General features: G+C 43.6%; 1 protein-coding gene across 2 annotated transcripts in view; it reads left to right on the plus strand.

Annotated features, from left to right (window-relative positions):
* GLI2 (GLI family zinc finger 2) overlaps positions 1-19558 on the plus strand; it is a 249383-nt gene that overhangs the window by 223630 nt on the left and 6195 nt on the right. For both annotated transcript variants that reach the window (XM_034786212.1, XM_034786213.1), the window contains 5 exons: positions 666-797; positions 7934-8083; positions 10948-11112; positions 15893-16174; positions 18995-19331. In XM_034786212.1, the coding sequence (XP_034642103.1) occupies positions 666-797; positions 7934-8083; positions 10948-11112; positions 15893-16174; positions 18995-19331 (1066 nt within the window). The remainder of the gene's footprint in view (positions 1-665; positions 798-7933; positions 8084-10947; positions 11113-15892; positions 16175-18994; positions 19332-19558) is intronic.

The following is a 19558-nucleotide window of genomic DNA, read 5'->3' on the forward strand; positions in this document are numbered from 1 at the left end:
AAGTATTATTATAATTACCTATCATTGTAGAGGAAGGACAGATGTGTGTGGATAAAAGAAGACTCAACCAAACCGTTTAAATAGTTTAAAAGGATTCAGTGGCTATTTTCCTCTTCCATTTTCTTATTCCATCCAGATAAAGCCCAGGTAGCAAAAGAAACAAACTATTCACAAGAGAGAAAGGATGGTCCAGTGCTTAGGGTGCTCACCTGGGACTCAGATGGCCTTAGTTCAATTCCTTGCTCTTCCTTGAGACTTACTGTGGTGAATCTCTTAGTCTCTCTGTGCCCCTGTATCCTCTCTGTAAAATATGGATAATAGTATTACCCTAAAGTAATTGTGGGTGTATAAATATGATGGACTCTAGAGTCTTTCCTCATGCTGTATCTGATCTAGCTGGTGGGAATCCAAAGATGTGGGTGTTTATCTAAATCAGACCCCCAAACATTTTAAGACTGGCCTGTCACTAGCGATGATTTCCTCAGGCAGATCCGTAACTGCAAGACCCGTTTTAACTCAGTATTTCATGATAATCAAGAATGTTGCATTGTTATAATGAGTTGTCCTTTCCTTTATGATCAATTAATACCTGCCCTGTAATCTGTGAGGGACTGAGGAATTCAGATGAACCAAACTCACTTTATATAATATACTGTGTGTTACAGGAGCATCTGACAGACCTGAAAGAAGATCTGGATAAGGATGAATGTAAACAAGAGCCTGACGTTATTTATGAGACAAATTGTCACTGGGAAGGGTGCATAAAGGAATATGACACTCAGGAGCAGCTCGTCCATGTGAGTAATGTTGGAAAGAAACCCCGGCAATAAATTTGGATTTCTGTGCATTTGTCGTCACTTTTCATCACAAGATGCTGTACAGCAGAAGCTCACTCTGGGAGCCACTAACGGTGCAAGTGTGCAAACACTGCAAGATCTGCTCACAATTCCTTGAAGAGTTTAGCTTAGATCATTTGATAGTCGTATGTTTCAGCTGCTGCGGGTGTAATGCTGGTTCCCCTTGCAAAGCCCAATAAAAGGGCTGTGTGTAGGGGATCTTATATGGCTGCTGGGGGGATGAATCTCCTCCCCTATAATGGGCAGTTGGACACAAAGCACCTGCGTAGCCCAACCACTGTGGTTCTGGCCCCTGGGCCGGCTGTCAATCAGTTGTTGAGCACCCTTGGAGCTGACCGCCAATCAGCAAGTGACTGGCAGGAGGCGCTCAGAGAAGGGAGGGCAAAGAGGAGGGACCGATGGGGGGGGGGGCTCAGAGGGAGGGGGCCGAGAGGAGCGAGTGGCGGGTGGGTGGGGGGTCTCAGGGAAAGCGGCCAGAGCAGAAGCAGGGCCTCAGGGCAGAGCAGGGGTGGAACACCCAAACCGAAAGTCAGCTTCTGTGCAAGGAGCCACCGGATTTGTGGCCTAAAATGTAGAGTTGTCTCATTTAAAAATAAAAACCAAAACCACGGCTGATGGTGGTGTTACCAATCCCAGAGCCATTCTTTGAAGGCTCTGCAAAGTGAGTCAGTTATCTGATCTCCAAAAATAACTAATTTCTGCATTACGGGGAACCTATTTTGTGTTTTGATTCACACCCCTCAGTTTCTCTCTGACGCTGACAAATCCCCAAAACAAGAAGTGACTATCAGCAAAATCAAGCCGGTTTTGCAATTAACCCTCCCGCTGCCGCTTTAGCCACAATCTCCATTCCAATCTGTAACTTGAACCTGGCTCATTCTAAAGCCAGCTCAGGTTCACTGAAAATTCACCAGCCTCATCATCACTGGCCTGAGTTCTGAGTATGTAACAAAATCCTTCGCTGAGCAAATTTCATTCAAAAGCCTCATGCAGTTCTGCTTTTCCTGTTCTATCGGCCTTTTTCTGGACTGGCTGTCAATCTCCCAAGGGCCAGCTACATGCAAATAGCTTTTACAATGTGATTCAATGACTCGGGGTGAAGGACACACAGCACAAGACTAGAGGGGGTAAGAGGTTCGAAATGATAACAGATCTGTTTCTTGAAAAGAGAGATTTTCACAACCTCTCTCATGACTACTATTTATTAATCTATTGTTTCGGAGTTTATCCTGTTTATTCAGGGAGAGTGCTCGGAGGCCACCACTCAGTGATGTGGGGCAGATTGCACTAGGCACTCTTACACACACATCATGAAAATACAATCCGAGCCCCAGAGAGCTTACGATTTAAGCTAAGGAGAGCAAATGCCAAATCATAAATCAAAGGCAAAATCCAGCTGGCTTTAACAGGCACTTGAGGTCAGTCATTCAGTGTAGTTAGTGCTGAATATGTTTGAGTTGGAAATAATTTTGGGTGTAGAATGAGTCAGGTGCATTTGAGAAGTGGGCACAGGTATGTCCCTTTATTGTTGTAATAAATCTCACAATCCTGTATCCCATCACTGTTCAGTAATCCATAATCATAGAATAGCAGGGGCCTGAGGAGGTCATCTAGTCCAACCCCCTGCTCAAAGCAGGACCAATCCCTAAACAGATTTTTGCCCCCTCAAGGATTGAACTCACAACCCTAGGTTTAGCAGGCCAATGCTCAAACCACTGAGCTATTCCTCCTCACCCATGGCTGCATGGGGGGGTGTTTCCACATTTGTCAAGCAGTATTTTTTTCTTCTAGTTGTAGGGAAAGCCCTGTAGCTCATCCCAGAGCAAGACAGATCCCTGCAGGTCAGCATCATTTACTTCTAAATAAACCAAAAAGAAAATATTGGAAAAAATATACAATAATTTCCTCATTTTAGAAGGTTTTAGAAACTGACACTACTTTGATGTAATTATTGCCAACAGTTCAAGGAGCTGTGGATTTGTTGCCCAAAATACACACACAAATGAAATTCACATGTAGATGTATTGAGCCAACTTCCCAAAGGATGGCTTCCCACTGTGCCTGGAAATACATGTTTGCATGCACAGATGGAAGTACCTGGGCCTGTAAGGGCTAGTTAGCACACAGTGAGCCAACGTGCTGCTTGTGTGAGCAGCATCTGTGTGGGGTGGCGCCAGAGTACACACAATTTTGCGGCAACTCCATTGCTCCCTGCTTTGAATGTTTCACTCACCAGCAGAGAGAAGCCAAAACTAACACTTCAAAGCTAAATTGGGCGGGAAGGGCAAACTGACTAAAATCCCCTAATCCTGCCCCTCCATAGTTTTAATTCCAGGTCAGATTTTCAGAGCAACAGGGGCCTAGTGGCCTGTCATTCAGGTCTGGTCTGCAGGTGGCCCAGTGCCTCCAGAGATCTCACCAGAAGAACTGATCTCACCATACTTCTGCCACCTGGGCTGAAGTTCTAAGAAAACAATTTGTAAGAGTTTAGGGCCACAAAATCAGAATCTTAGACCTGATTAATCTTAAAATTCAGCTTCAAACCCTAGAGGAAACCTAAGCCAATTCTGAATGCTGCAACCTCCTGTGAGTTTGGCTCATCGTCACCCCATTCCTCCCATTATACAATATGCCCTTGAGCATGATCTGTCCGTTGCCATTTCTACCACGCCGATCTCCAGGGTGTGTCAGTGCCACAAAGACGGAGATTTTGGAACAATGGTGGTGTTAAGGCCCTTACACATCTTCAGAGGGCTAGTCACCCTCTATTCTGTATTATACCATGTACGGCAGGCTAGTTTTTCAGTGTGAGCAAGCTGCAGTGTTTTAGCCTATTGCACTTTTAGTCCATAGTTTAACGTGCTCTGTGATTGGCATGAACAAAACCCTGAGTTTATTCTCAAGGTTGCTAAATTCTCTTTCTGCCCAGGTAGCCATACCTTGCTGTGATTGAGCGGGCAAGTTACTCTGTTTTAATGAGCATTTGTTTCCCCATGCTGCTACGTCTCACAGCCCATCAAATCCACTGATCTCAGTGGCAAGCGAAGGCAGGATCTGCATGCCTGACCTTGGGAGGGATGGGGGATGGCTGAAAAAACGCTGAAGCTAAAAAACAAAACCCCAAGTGTTTTATTTTAGGACTTCCTGTTGATGTATTTTATTGAAGTCATAGGAGTGGGGGAGAGGGGAGGGGCCATGGTTTTGGCAGCTAGATTCCGTTCAGAGAGAAATAAGGCTCTTAGTCTATACATGTAACAATACAGCTGCAGAACTGTTCTCTGATTTGTTTTATTGTCTTCAGAGATTGATCTTCCCTATCCCTGTAAAATATGAATCTAGACTTGCACCAGGTAAGAGCAAGGCTCCACTTTGCTGCCGAGTTTTCAGCACAGGGGTGAAGGCTTTGATGGAACTGAGTAATTCGCAGTAATTGGGGCTATGGAGTTCTCCTTAGCACATATTTTACAGATGTTGTCATATCCTGCCAGCAGTTAAGCTTTTGACAGCAGGTGGATGTTTTAGAGCCGGCATCCGTTCTGGCACTGAATTGTATTTTTTTTTGCCCTTTACCAGCACTATAAAAAGGGGTCACAGTTGCATAATTTGGAGAGGGATTTGGAGCTGGAATGTTGGTTTGGACCATTCCAGAGACAAGAACCAACTGCTTCCAAAAACCAGAGGGTGCTCGGGTCCAACACTAAGCAGTGCTTTTATGTTTTGCTCTTTCATACACTTTAATTAGATTTGGGATTTCTTTTTAAATGTCTCTTGTTCACTGTTAGTCTGAGATTCAGGATATGGGGGGGGGGGGGTCAGATCCTCAGCTGATTACAGTGGCACTACCCTGGCCTACACCAACTGAAGAAGCCATGGTCTCTGTGTATGGCTTTGCCCTGATGGTAGTAAAATCCCTTTTAAAAGAGCATGAAATTCCTACTGTTGAGAACAGGGTGAGGAAGGAGCAATTGCCTGGAAATGGACAAATCTGTACACATGCAGCGTTTCTTAAAGGGTAACATAATGTCATGGTTTTGTCTATATCACAGCATGTATATTAAAGAATAGAATTTGCTAAACTACCCGCAATTCAGCGAAGTGGAACAAAGCCAACATGGAGGGTTTTTTTTTTTCCATTTTAGCAATTGTCATGTGTTCGACTCTATAGGTCATGTGGTGTCAGCTCACGTGCCTTCATCTGATATGTCTCATCAGTTCTAATTTAGTTGAATTATAGGCAGGTGAGCTTAGTGTAAGATCAGGTACACGGCAAGCCAGCCAGCAGCAATCACAGGTGTGCTAGTTGCTGTTTCCATTGCGGCTATGAGGCATCTGACTGGCCTATGCTGGCAACAAATGTAAATCAAAGTGCAAGAACTTATTCCGGCCTTGTGCCACAAGGGTAAAATGGCATAAGGCGCCATTGCTCTCCCTCCTCCATCAAATCCCCAATGAACAGCATGTCAGGATTATTACCTAGCTCTCAGCAAACAGTTCCTGTGTCTGCCTCTATGTTTGTACAGCACCTAGCACAGTGAGGCCTCCTGGTTGAGTTCTTTGCTTATTACAGTAACATAAATAATAATAATAAGGGCTTATCTTCCACACTAACTGATTCATCACAGGCCTAGTGGGGTGCTTGTTGGCTGGGAGCCATGGCCAGGCCCATAGGCGCCCGTGCTGAAATCTGCTATAAGTTGCATGCTTGTTATCTTCTAAGGAGGAGTAAAGCGTTCCTAGCAGTTCATATCCCTTTCTTCCAAGTCTGTCCTGAACTGTCCTACTCTGGGCTGGCCAGTGATTCTGTTATTAGAAACACAGAAATGTAGGACTCGAAGGTACCTCAATAGGTCATCTAGTCCAGGCCCCACACTCAAGGCATTACAAACTAAGTATATAATGGTGCTACCCATCCCTACTGCACAACTGCCCTGACATTTTTCATATCTAACTTGAGTAGAAATAGGAATGTATGCAACGGGGATTGCTTAGGAATCCTTTCTCTTTTGTTGGAGTAACATCTGATTAGAGAAAAGAACGAGGAGTACTTGTGGCACCTTAGAGACTAACAAATGTATTTGGGCATAAGCTTTCGTGGGTTAAAACCCACTTCATCAGATGCATGCAGTGGAAAATACAGTAGGAAGATAGATAGATATACAGAGAACATGAAAAAATGGGGGTTGCCATACCAACTCTAACAAGATTAATCAATGAAGGTGGGCTATTATCAGCAGGAGAAAAAAAAACTTTTGTGGTGATAATCAGGATGGCCCATTTCAAACAGTTGACAAGAAGGTGTGAGTAACAGTAGGGGGAAAATTAGCATGGGGAAATAGTTTTTAGTTTGTGTAATGACCCAGCCACTCCCAGTCTTTATTCAAGCCTAATTTAATGGTGTCCAGTTTGCAAATTAATTCCAGTTCTGCAGTTTCTCGTTGGCGTCTGTTTATGAAGTTTTTTTGTTGAAGAATTGCAACTTTTAGGTCTGTAATTGAGTGTCCAGGGAGGTTGAAGTGTTCTCCAACTGGTTTTTGAATGTTATAATTCTTGACGTCTGATTTGTGTCCATTTATTCTTTTGCGTAGAGACTGTCCGGTTGGCCAATGTACATGGCAGAGGGGCATTGCTGGCACATGATGGCATATATCACATTGGTAGATGTGCAGGTGAACGAGCCCCTGATGGCATGGCTGATGTGATTAGGTCCTATGATGGTGTCCCTTGAAGAGATATGTGGACAGAGTTGGCAACGGGCTTTGTTGCAAAGATAGGTTCCTGGGTTAGTGTTTTTGTTGTGTGGTGTGTGGTTTCTGGTGAGTATTTGCTTCAGGCTGGGGGGCTGTCTGTAAGTGAGGATTGGCCTGTCTCCCAAGATCTGTGAGAGTGAGGGATCGTCCTTTAGGATAGGTTGTAGATCCTTGATGTTGCGCTGGAGAGGTTTTAGTTGGGAGCTGAAGGTGACGGCTAGTGGCGTTCTGTTACTTTCTTTGTTGGACCTGTCCTGTAGTAGGTGACTTCTGGGTACTCTTTTGGCTCTGTCAATCTGTTTCTTCGCTTCAGCAGGTGGGTATTGTAGTTTTCAGAACACTTTATAGAGTTCTTGTAGTAGGTGTTTGTCTCTGTCTGAGGGATTGGAGCAAATGCGATTGTATCTTAGAGTTTGGCTGTAGACAATGGATCGTGTGATGTGGTCTGGATGAAAGCTGGAGGCATGTAGGTAAGTATAGTGGTCAGTAGGTTTCCAATATAGGGTGGTGTTTATGTGACCATCGCTTATTAGCACTGTAGTGTCCAGGAAGTGGATCTCTTGTGTGGACTGGTCCAGGCTGAGGTTGATGGTGGGATGGAAATTTAGAAGAATGTTTTGCTTCCTCTGCCAATGGGTCACGTTCGGGCCCCCCACTGAGAAGCATTCTGGGTGGGAGCTCAGGGATCATGGAGCGTGGTCCACATGTTGTTGTACATTTACACTCCCAGTCCTCCCCCACCCTCAGTGTGCAGTTCATTCTGCAGCTGGCCAGAATAGGGGTACACATTGCTTTTGCAGAGCATAAGTCATATCCCCAGTTGACACAAGCTGAGGGCCTGGTCCATTGCGGCAGTAGCATTTTGAATGGGTAAAAAGCTAGGTATGTGCTTGAGGAAGTAGTAGTATTGTTGTTTATTTGTTTTATTGTGGTGCTGTACAAACACTGAACGAAAAGATGGCCCCGTCCCCAAAGAGTTTACAAGCTAAGTATAAGACAAGAGACAACAGATGGACTCAGACAGGAGTACAAGGAAACAGTGAGACATTGGTCAGTATGTCTCTGCATGCCAGCAGCCATCACACACCAGCATTACCATCCTACCCTTGTGTCTAATGGATCATATTCTGTGCCCTCTCATCCAACCCACAATATAGACACAGCACAAGAGCCCCATATGGCTCCATAGCATTATTTATGTCACGGTAACATCAGACCACAACTGCTGTTGAGAGGAACTGTTGTTTTGTTGGTGCACTCCAGAGTGACACATGCAGTGATGGCTTTAGCTGTTCTAATCATGATCTGGTTTTCTTTCTCTTACGCTAGCACATCAATAACGATCACATCCACGGGGAGAAGAAGGAGTTTGTCTGCCGCTGGCAAGACTGCACTCGGGAGCAGAAGCCATTCAAGGCTCAGTACATGTTGGTGGTGCACATGCGAAGACACACTGGAGAAAAGCCACACAAGTGCACGGTGAGCCAGTATGGGGGACTCGTGTCCACATGAATGTCTATCTGGACACAGACTAGAGAGTCACACCAAAGCTCTATGAATGAACCATCCCCCCCCATTCTGGGCAAGTTCAGATCCAATTTTTCAGCACGAATGGGCTTTAAGTCCTTGCAGGCTGTCCCCTTGTGACGTTAAAGTTAATGGAGAGGAAGGTTGGTCCAGTGGTTATGGTGCTAGCCCAGAATTTGGGGAGACCAGAATTCAACTCCCTGTTCTGCTACAGACTTCCTGTATGACCTTGGGCAAATCACTTAGGGACAGATTTTTAAATGTATTTAGGCACCTAGCTCCCTTTGAAATCGGTGGGAGTTAGGTACTTAAATACCTTTAAAAATGTGGCCCTTAGCATCTCTGGGCCGCAGTTCCCTATCTGTTAAATAAGAATAATCCTTTCCAATCTCACGGGGTGTGGTATTGCATATTCAGCTTCCCACCTAGGAATCTATTTCCCCCCCATTGAAGATTAAGTAATCTGGTGATTTACACCCATAAATTAAGACTAGACTGGGCCAGTTCCTTGGTGGAGTGAATCGGCGTAGCTCCCTTGAAGCCAATTTCTGTATAAGATATCCACATTCACAGATCAGCACTTAGCTGTGGGAACATCTGGTTTGAGCACCCAAGGATTTGGCTGTCCTGGCTGTTCAGATGTCATTATTTGAAAATTGGACCACAGTGGGAACACTCTTAATTAGCTGCATTACTGTGACAGTAGCCAGTATTGCTAGAACACCTCAGTGATACTCGCTTACCAGTGATTTCCAGTAAGTTGAGTGATATTTTTCAACACCTGTAAATGACATATGATGTCACATGCATAGGGTGAGAGAACAAAAGTAATTATATTCTGTTAACTCATGGTTATGACGTGCTGAATGAAACAAATGTATTAGAGGAAGCTTACCACTCAGAAAGGGATCTAGGGGTTATAGTGGACCACAAGCTAAATATGAGTCAACAGTGTGATGCTGTTGCAAAAAAAGCAAACATGATTCTGGGATGTATTAACAGGTGTGTTGTGAGCAAGACACGAGAAGTCATTCTTCCGCTCTACTTTGCTCTGGTTAGGCCTCAACTGGAGTATTGTGTCCAGTTCTGGGCACCGCATTTCAAGAAAGATGTGGAGAAACTGGAGAGGGTCCAGAGAAGAGCAACAAGAATGATTAAAGGTCTTGAGAACATGACCTATGAAGGAAGGCTGAAAGAATTGGGTTTGTTTAGTTTAGAAAAGAGAAGACTGAGAGGGGACATGATAGCAGTTTTCAGGGTGTCATGAGGAGGGAGAAAACTTGTTCACCTTAGCCTCTAAGGATAGAACAAGAAGCAATGGGTTTAAACTGCAGCAAGGGAGGTCTAGGTTGGACATTAGGAAAAAGTTCCTAACTGTCAGGGTGGTTAAACACTGGAATAAATTGCCTAGGGAGGTTGTGGAATCTCCATCTCTGGAGATATTTAAGAGTAGGTTAGATAAATGTCTATCAGGGATGGTCTAGACAGTATTTCGTCCTGCCATGCGGGCAGGGGCCTGGACTCGATGACCTCTCGATGTCCCTTCCAGTCCTAGAATCTATGAAATGTACTAGAGGAAGGGTAGGCACTCAGAGACTATGGTAATGGGCACAATGTGAGACCCTAATTAGAACAGAATTACCTGTGCAAATGTGGTCCTTCGTTTTATCTAAACAGTTATACATCTTAACCTTGACAATCACATCCATCATTAAATTGGACTATAGCATTCCTGTAGTGTAGGAATGGTTGCAAGCACTGTGGTGGACAACAGTGTCTGGAGCCATTACTGTAGTTCTTTTCTATAAGAGATTCACACCAAGATTCATGGCTCTTCATGCTCATTTTGATCAGTGTTCTAGACTGGCGAGAGAGGCAAAAAGGTTCCAACAAAAGTTCCTGTTTCTCCTGAACGGTACGGAATTATTCAATGAATTAACTTTTGGTTTTCCAGAACAAGGGCCTCTTTTGATTGCCAAGACTTTCATAAATGGCAGCCTGACATGAACCTCCTAATTCCAGAGTTAGGCAAACTGATTAAAATGAGCCCCCTATGGGCCCCAGAGATTGAAATGGGAGCTGTGGACATTTTTGAAATTCAGATCCTTCCATAGTACAAACAAGGAGAGTCAGCCAGCACTGGATGGTGGTGGGACTTACATCATTGAAAATCTGGTGATGTCTCTGGAGTGGCTCTTTCTCTTTGTGTGGGAAGTTGCTTTCTTTCCAGGCCCCTGGCCTGTGGTGCCATCCAAGAATCCATTAAGATTGAGGATCTTGGTTTTTAAGATGGTAATGTCAGGCAGGCTGACCTCAGAGCCCTCAGGAAAGTGGAACCAAACTGTAATTAGGGAATTGGTGGAACCAAACTGTAACTTCGAAACTTGCTATTTTAACTCTTTTCCTTCAGAAAACTGGCTTGTCTCACAAGCTTTGGAGCTAGTGAAATGGAGACACCTTGGTCAGGATTTTCAAAAGCAGCTAGTGATTTGGGGGGGCCTCCATTTTTGGATGCATGACCTGAAACATCTTAAAGGGGAGCCTAATATTCAGAGAACAGGTGCTCAGCCCTCCCTGAAAATCAGATTCTTGTCAGGTATCTATCACAAGTTGGGCACCCAAAATTTGAGGAGCCCTAAATCACAAGCCTCTTTTGACAATTTTGCTCTGCCCAGGAAGGAAAAGCTCTCTCAACAAAGTGGATGTTAGTTTGCAAAACACAGGCTCCTTAAAAGGGAAAGGAAATGGAAAGCAGATGAGGAGGCAAAAACCACCACTGTGGTTGATGAATCGCTCCCATTGTGTTTTTATTTTAGTTTGAGGGTTGCGCCAAAGCCTATTCTCGACTGGAGAACTTAAAGACACACCTGAGATCTCACACTGGAGAAAAGCCGTACGTCTGTGAACATGAGGGCTGCAATAAAGCCTTTTCCAACGCTTCGGACAGAGCAAAGCACCAGAACAGGACGCATTCCAATGAGGTAAACCCATCCTCACCACAAGTGCTGTGGATTTTTAACAAAATTTTTGCTGACAATATACACTTTATATGCTGGACGTGTGTAAAAAGGAATTTACCAAAATGAAATACTTTTATTTTTTTACTTGGATTTATTTTGCTGCAGAGCCAGACCGCATTAGCTTTATATTTATGAAAGCCATGTTAGAAACTATACATAGATGCTGAAGTATGCAAATTTTCTGATTGGCTTTTGAAATTAAAGCTGGTGCTTTCCAAATTCATAATTTTTAATAGCCCAAACAGGGTCCTACATTTTTGTACCTTGCTTTTTAACATGATGGCAGCATAGACTCATAGTGGTGTGATTTCTACCCTGGGTCCTGACGCTTTGGAAATAGTCGCACCTGCATCTTTTGATGTACAGTGATAAAGTGTGATGCAATGCTTTGTTAACCCTGGCTAATTAAGACCCACTATTAGAAGTTGGGGAATGCAGGAAATTGCCTTTATTGTAATAAATTTGATGGTCTGCTGCAAACGGCTAAGGCTGAGGTTTAACAATTATATTACTACTAATTAGCAGACGACGGGAAGGGGGAAAAAACAGTGTTCTAGAGTTCTAGTAATGTTTGCAACCATGAAGGAACAAGTCTGTAGCCTAATTTGTAACAGTTAAATATGAATCATTGGAGAATGGAATAAAGTGATTTCAATGGATGACAGAATTTTAAAGCAATACTATATTACCCAGTGATAAGCAAACTTCAAAAGGTTTCATGGATTTGGTTCAGATGGGAATAAGCACTCCAAAGTTTTGGATGCTTCTCTGAGCTATTTTAACTAGAGAAGGACCCAGATGAACAACCCAGATCCAAACATCTTTCCAGGTATTCAGATCTGAATCCAAATATCTAGGCTGACCTCTCTCAGTGATAAGCTGGTGGGTAAGTTAGAGCTGCTCCCTTGCAAATCTGATTTGTACCAGGGCTGGGCAGCTCGAGACTTATAAATTCATAGACTCGAAGGCCAGATCATCTAGTTTGCCCTCCTGTGTATCACAGGCCATTCAGTTGCACCCACTACCCCTATATTGAGCCCAGTAACTTGTGGTAGGCTAAAGCATATCCTCCAGAAAGACATCCAGTTTTGATTTGAATACAACAAGAGATGGAGAATCCCCAGTTCCCTTGGTAGTTTGTTCCGATAGTTAGTCACCCTCACTGTTAAAAATCTGTGATCCATTTGAATTTGGCTGGCTTCAGCTTCCAGCCATTGGTCCGTGTTATGCATTTCTCCCCTACATTAAAGAGCCCATTAGTTTCTGATATTTACGTCCCATGAAGGTATGGAGGCGCTGTAATCAAGTCACTTCTCACTCTTCTTTTGGATAAACTAAACAGATTGAACTTTTTAAGTCTCTCACTGTACGGCATTTTCTCCAGCCCCTGAATAATTTTTTTGGTTCTTTTTCACCCATCTCCAATTCTTCAACATCCTTTTAGAAATATGGACACTAAAACTGGACACATTATTCCAGCATTGGTCTACCCACTGCCGGGGACAGAAGTGAAATCAACTCCTACTCACTACTCCCCTGTTTATACATCCAAGAATTGCATTAGCCCTTTTTGCCACAGCATTGCACTTTCTCAGAGTCATGGGTTTCCAGGATGCAGTCCCCCATTTCTGTATGTATAGCCTGAATTCCTTGGTCCTGGATGTATAACTTGGCATCTGACTGCATGAAATTGCATTTTGTTTGAATGGATCCAGGTTACCAAGCAATCCACAGAGCTGCAATAGGTCTCTGATAGCCCTCGCACTACTTGTATGCAGTGTATTTGGAGCTGTGTCAGTCCCAGGATATTAGGACACAAGGTAGGTGAGGTAATATCTTCTACTGGACCAACTTCTGTTGGTGATAGAGACAAGCTTTCGAACTTACCAGAGCTCTGTGTGACTCAAAAGCTTGTCTCTCTCACCAACAGAAGTTGGTCCCTCACCCACCTTGTCCCTCTCCTAAGAACATAAGAACGGCCATACTGGGTCAGACCAAAGGTCCATCTAGCTTCACATCCTGTGTACTCAGGCTAGACCACAATTTCACATTCAGAAAAGGTGGAATTATCCATCAATATTCACAAGAAATTAGGCCCAGATTCCCCAGGTTTGTCCCCATCAGTTTGTAACAAAACTTAGGAATATGGTTCAGTCTCTTATTGCTTTCATGGCATCAGGTTTCCAGGCTGCCGGTATATCACTACGTTGGCCGCTATTCATTTGAAATGAGGAAATGTGCCCGTGTGTTATCAATGAACCCATTAGGATATCGCAGCTGTGGATTTTCCAGGGAAGAGATGTCTAGTGTTGTTCCAGAAAATTGTTCTTTAACTCCATCACCCCACCGTGGTGCAAACCTGCTGGCTCACTGAAAAGTTCAAGGTGACGCAAGTCCGCAGCTATTAGGCTACATCTACAGTACAGCTGGGAGTAGGCTGACCAGATAGGAAGTGTCAAGAATCGGGACAGGAAGTGGGGGGTAATAGGTGCCTTTGTGAGAAAAAGACCCAAAAATCGGGACTGTCCCTATAAAATCGGGACATCTGGTCACCCTAGCTGGGAGGTGTGATTCCCAGCTCAGGTAGACGTACACGCACTAGCTCTGATCGAGCTAACATGCTAAAAATAGCAGTGAAGCTGCAGCAACACAGGCAGCTTACACAGGCTAACCCCACCTGCCCAGGACCCTGTGTAGACACTCGAGCAGCTGCTACCTAGCTAGATCAAAACTTTCTCAGGCGTGTCTACACATGCTCCAATCATATCTCCCTATTGCAGTGTAGACATACTCAAAGAGACATTTTTCCCCAACTCGAGCTGAAAAGCAGTTGAACTCTAGAAATCCAGGTTTCAGAGTAGCAGCCGTGTTAGTCTGTATCCGCAAAAAGAAGAACAGGAGTACTTGTGGCACCTTAGAGACTAACAAATTTATTAGAGCATAAGCTTTCGTGGACTACAGCCCACTTCTTCGGATGCATATAGAATGGAACATATATTGAGGAGATATATATACACACATACATATGTCCTCAATATATGTTCCATTCTATATGCATCCGAAGAAGTGGGCTGTAGTCCACGAAAGCTTATGCTCTAATAAATTTGTTAGTCTCTAAGGTGCCACAAGTACTCCCGTTCTTTTTTCTAGAAATCCAGTGCCCCTGAGAAGGCTTGTGATGATTCCACCAGCTGAAGAGATGTAACTTTTCAAGTATTTGAGAAGGATTTGGAAGGAGATATTGGAACTGTTTGCCGGGCTTGAACCGGCAACAGCAGAGCATTCCAAACACCAGATACCTCTGTTTGAACAATGCTTAAGATATTTTGTAGGCTCCCCAGACATCCCAAATTTCAATATTCAATATCAAACAGAGCTATTATCTACTCCCCGACATTAGGGCTAAAGGACCTTTGTAAGTCATCGTCTCCTATTCCCTTTTCCCTAATGCAGATTATAATAATAGTAATAATACTTCTATATTGCCCCATCCAAGAATCTAAGTGAGCATTACAAATATTAATTCATTAAATCACCACAGCACCCTGTGAGGTAGATACTTATCTCCCCATTTTACAGATGGAGAAACTGAAGCACAGAGAGTTAAAGTGACTTACCCAGGATCAGCCAGGAAGTCTAGATCTCTAGTGCTGTTCATGTGATTGTGCTGGTTTAGTTTTGTTTGTTGGTTGGTTTTGTTTGGTTTGACTTTACCCAAAACTAACTAACTAACTAAATAATTCTACCCCCAGCAATTTTACGTGTGCTCTTTGGTCAAATTGGAAAATAGATACCTAACTAATAGAAATGGCCATTTTTGGTTAACCTTAGAAAACCATTTATGTATTGTTCCTTCAGATGGATCCATTCCAATGTCACAGTGGAAAAGTACTTAGAGCAATTGTGAGGCTGAAGTGGTGCTTGTGATCAATTCAACCCTTCAAAAGCAGCACTAGCTTTCACAGCTTTGGTGCTCATGCACATTGGAATTGGAAAGTGGATAAATTAAAGTTTTTTTTAAAAAAAGAAAGGATAGCTACTTGCTAACTTCTATTTCCAAAAGTCTGGCCTCAGACTTGCTTTGCTGCAGTGATCAATGATTCATGATTCTAGAAATACAATGCCATTGTCTTAAAAAGTATTGCGTGCCTGTGGTTTGTTTTGCACAATAACAGATTTCAGAGTGATGGGTGCTGGAGATATACGAAAGACTAGATAGACAGAATCCAGTCTGGCTTAGTTTCTCTGGATTTCCATAGATCAGGAGGTCTCAAACATTTTCCCAGAGTAGACACCATCTTAACGGAGAGATTGTCTTGTAGACAATCCCCTGCAATTCCAATGACTCAGACCACCTCCCGTCCCATCCACAATCATGAAACATTCCTGTGGCAACAAATGGTTAGATGGAAGAGTAATATTAGGAAAGTATTTTGTGAATTTGTAGCTGTCTTTGAATTTAGCAGCCCAAAACAAGAAGTAAAGCCAGTACCATGCAACTAGCCAGGTCTCTGTGGCTCACCACCAAGTTTTCCATGACCACCAGCAGAACATGGATCACAGTTTAGAAATCTGCCGCAGATGATTTGCAAGATCCTAAGAGGCAGATTCTTCACTTTTTTTTGCTGGCAGCATCATGTTCATTGTGTTCTGTAAGGACATGACTTATCTTTGTCCACAAAGCATGTCCACAATATTTCAGTCTGCTTTAAAAATAACCTCACATTTGTCATATCGACAGAAACCCTATGTCTGTAAAATCCCGGGCTGCACAAAGAGATACACGGACCCCAGTTCCCTCAGGAAACACGTCAAGACTGTGCATGGGCCCGATGCCCATGTCACAAAGAAACAGCGCAACGACGTTCACCCACGGCCACCTCCCCTCAAGGAAAATGGCGACAACGAAGCAAGTGCCAAGCAGAGTAGCAAGGTGTCAGAAGACAGCACCGAGGCTAACAGCACCACCAGAGGCATGGAGGACTGCTTACAAGTCAAAACAATAAAGACCGAGAATTCTGTGGTAAGAGAAGCTGTTGTTTAAAAGATAAGAGTATGGTTTGTAATTTCTCGGAGACACAGGAGAAAAATGTAAAGTTTCAGCCTTTTTCCTCCTCATGCATTTGCCATGCACTCCGAAATTTGCAGGACGATTCCAGTTTTCAAGGTCCCCAACCCTAAATTTAAGATTGCAGGACAGTTAAGAGTCCCCTGTGTATTTTGTGTCTTGTTACACAGCAACACAGAGCCCAAGGTGTGATATTTGTAACATTGCTGATACGTCATGATAGGATGATGAATGAATGCGTCAGCCCATGCGGCCTTAATGCCATGCCACGAAGGTGAAAATGTGACAATAACATGTCATCATAATACAATATCTTTTGTCCCCCAAGACACTTTAAATCAGGCAGTAGTCTTATTTCCTTTCCAAGTCAGCCGCAAGTCATGTGTGTTTCTGTGTATTACACAGTAGTTAGAGGAAGTCAAGAGTCTTGCTGCACCATAACTCTTTCACATTTCAACATTTCTCCTTCTCTTAGCAGCCAAAAAGACAATTTTTTTGTAAAACAAAAGGCAATAAATGGCTGAACTAAAGTCACTTTCACCTGCTAGAGTTCATTCAGTCCCCGGGTTTCTCACTGGAGTTGAGAGAACTTCACAAGCCTTTGAGACTCAAAGTATACAGTTTCTTGATTTTAAGCCAGGCTCAAATGTTTCCATTTCTACCAGTCAACATGGCTTTGCACAATAAAAGGGCCAGATGCCATGCTCTTGGCTGATACTGTGATGATATATGAGTTTAGTCCAGGAAGGAATTGACTATTTTCACAGCCAGAATGGCTTTTATTGGCTAAATGGACAATTTCACCTTCACATGCTCCTGTGTTCATTGAAAAACTCAGCATAAGAATAAGTCACACACACACACACACACACACACACACACACACACAGTGTTTTTTTCTAGGAAAATATTTCTCCCCTGTTTTCCCTAACGGTGATTTTTCTAACAGATTGTAGGTCAAGGTCTTTCCATAGTTACACCCTGTGCAACTCCATTTGTGTTAGGCACAGTGGGCAACCCTTCCTTTCTGTTACACTCACGGAACCCCTTTGACTTCACTTCGGCTGCATGGTGTAACGAGGGCTCACTGTGCCTATCGACAACATATGTATCTATCTGTATTTACTACTTGTTTCAATTCAAATCTCCGAAGCCCTGGGATGGCGCTAGTGACTGGTGGATTGAAATCACTTGTAATGGCGTCTGGGGGTCCCTCTTTCTGACCCAAAATTCGATCTAATCTAAAATCTACCAAGGTCTGTGAAAATTCACTGGGATTTGGATCCAGGTACATTAAGAGGTGTTCAATTAAATGTCCTGACTTCTGAATTGGGGTGGGGTGGGTGTCGGGAAAAAGAATGCTGCTAATTTACCCTGAATTGTGCACTCCCCTCTATGCTCTTTCACTAATCTTCTCCCTTTCGTTAATGTTCTCTTTATTCTAACTACCTGTTCTTTGTTTCCACTTACCTTTCCTTACTGTACCTTCCTAAGGACAGTCGGTACTAAGGTGAGCAAAGAAATTCTTTGTATTGAAATCGTTGTACAAATATGTGATATATTGTGTATTGTGCATTTACAGCTAACCAAACCGAGCTAGTGTGTAAATGCAAAGGAAGTGAGGAGGTGTAGGTGGGCAGCCAGTAAGGGGCCATTGGGGGAGGGTCCAGTCTTGGGACTCTTTGTCAGTGTCCCAAGAATTCCCCTTAGTTAATTCCTCTCAGCATTACACCCCAGCATTGCACTCCTGGAATGTAACCTCTGTCCTTCCCATGAAAGGAAACTGAACCCTTTAAAGCCAGGCAGCCCGGCTATTTAGGGCTGGTTTTGATCAAAATAAGGCACTCCCTCTCCCGACACTCCCACCTGGTCCCGGGGCTAAATATGTTGCCTCTGCAGCATTCCCAGGTTGTGACAATCTCAGGAGCAAGAGTTCAGGACCAGGAATTGAGAACCCTGGCATCTTCCCTAACAATGAAGAGTGCTGTGACCAAGCAAGTTCAGACCATTCAATATTTGTTGCAAATAAGTTGCTCAGTGTGAAATGTCATTTCTAATGCAAGTAAAACAAGCCTTTATGGCACTTATCTACCCCATCTGTAAGTGGGAGCTTGCAAACAGCAAACCATGTTTTTCTCCGTCTAGAAAGATTGTCAGCTAAACTAATTACATGTTAAGGTATTTAAAAGACAGAAATATGTTGTGCCTGAAACACTTAGGACTTGATCCTATGTTAGATAAACTGGTGCTCATTGCAGTTGTACTTTGCACAATCTGCTAATGCACTAGCTTATCTTAATGAAGCATCAACCCTTTAGCTACTGCAGCAGCAATGTTTGGTTTGTCTCTATGGGCAAAATGAAACACACCAAAGATTTTTAACCCATAGGGGTTTTATGCAAATGCTTGTGAATTAAAAAAAAAAGTCCATCCAAATTTGTTAAAGTACTGCTGTTTTTAAATAAACCTAGTGCCCACAGCATGAAACTATAATGTCAGTTGGCATTAATTAGCATACTAGCCTTGTCAGCAGCAAAGACTGGATGTGGAAACTAAACTATTCACCCCCACCTAGAAAGTGCTCCGTGGCTGCAGAACAGAGCTGAGATGTGGCAGTGGGCAGCATGTGTGTATGGGGAAGGAGGTGACCACATGTTCCCTGTATCAAATGTGTTGATAAATAGGAGACTTCAGTCTCCGGGTCCGTGTGTGTGTGTTCCAAAGCTGTGTTTTCAACTGCAGAACTCAGACCTTCTATTATTTCTCCTTTCCAAGATGTGTCAGTCCAGTCCTGGTGGCCAGTCATCATGCAGCAGTGAACCATCACCACTTGGTAGCACCAACAACAATGACAGTGGAGTAGAAATGAACATGCACAGTGGGGGAAGCCTGGGAGACCTGACCGCACTGGATGACAACGCTCCTGTTGTGGACTCGACAGTCTCATCGGGCAATTCAACAGTCAGCCTTCAGCTAAGGAAACACATGACAACGATGCAGCGACTTGAACAGCTCAAGAAGGAGAAACTCAAGACGGTTAAGGATTCCTGCTCATGGGTGAGCCCAGCTCCACAAGTCAGAAACACCAAGCTGCCTCCCATACCAGGAAATGGTAAGCCATGGTCCTGTGTTCTTCCCACTGTTAGACTCCCTCAGGCCATGTCCCGTGTCTCACAGTGAAGGGTCTGCCCTAGAGCAGAATCATTTCCCCGCCTTTCAGCATCACTCCTCACAGAATAAAGATCAGCTATCTCATAAAAGGACCACTCAGGTGTTAACTCAGCTGTATAATTTTGGGTAGGATTCCCAGGGTTGCCCAAGGCTAGTTTGCACCTGCCC

The sequence above is a fragment of the Trachemys scripta genome, chromosome 11, assembly GCF_013100865.1.
Source record: "Trachemys scripta elegans isolate TJP31775 chromosome 11, CAS_Tse_1.0, whole genome shotgun sequence".
In the NCBI taxonomy this organism is placed as follows: Eukaryota; Metazoa; Chordata; order Testudines; family Emydidae; genus Trachemys; species Trachemys scripta.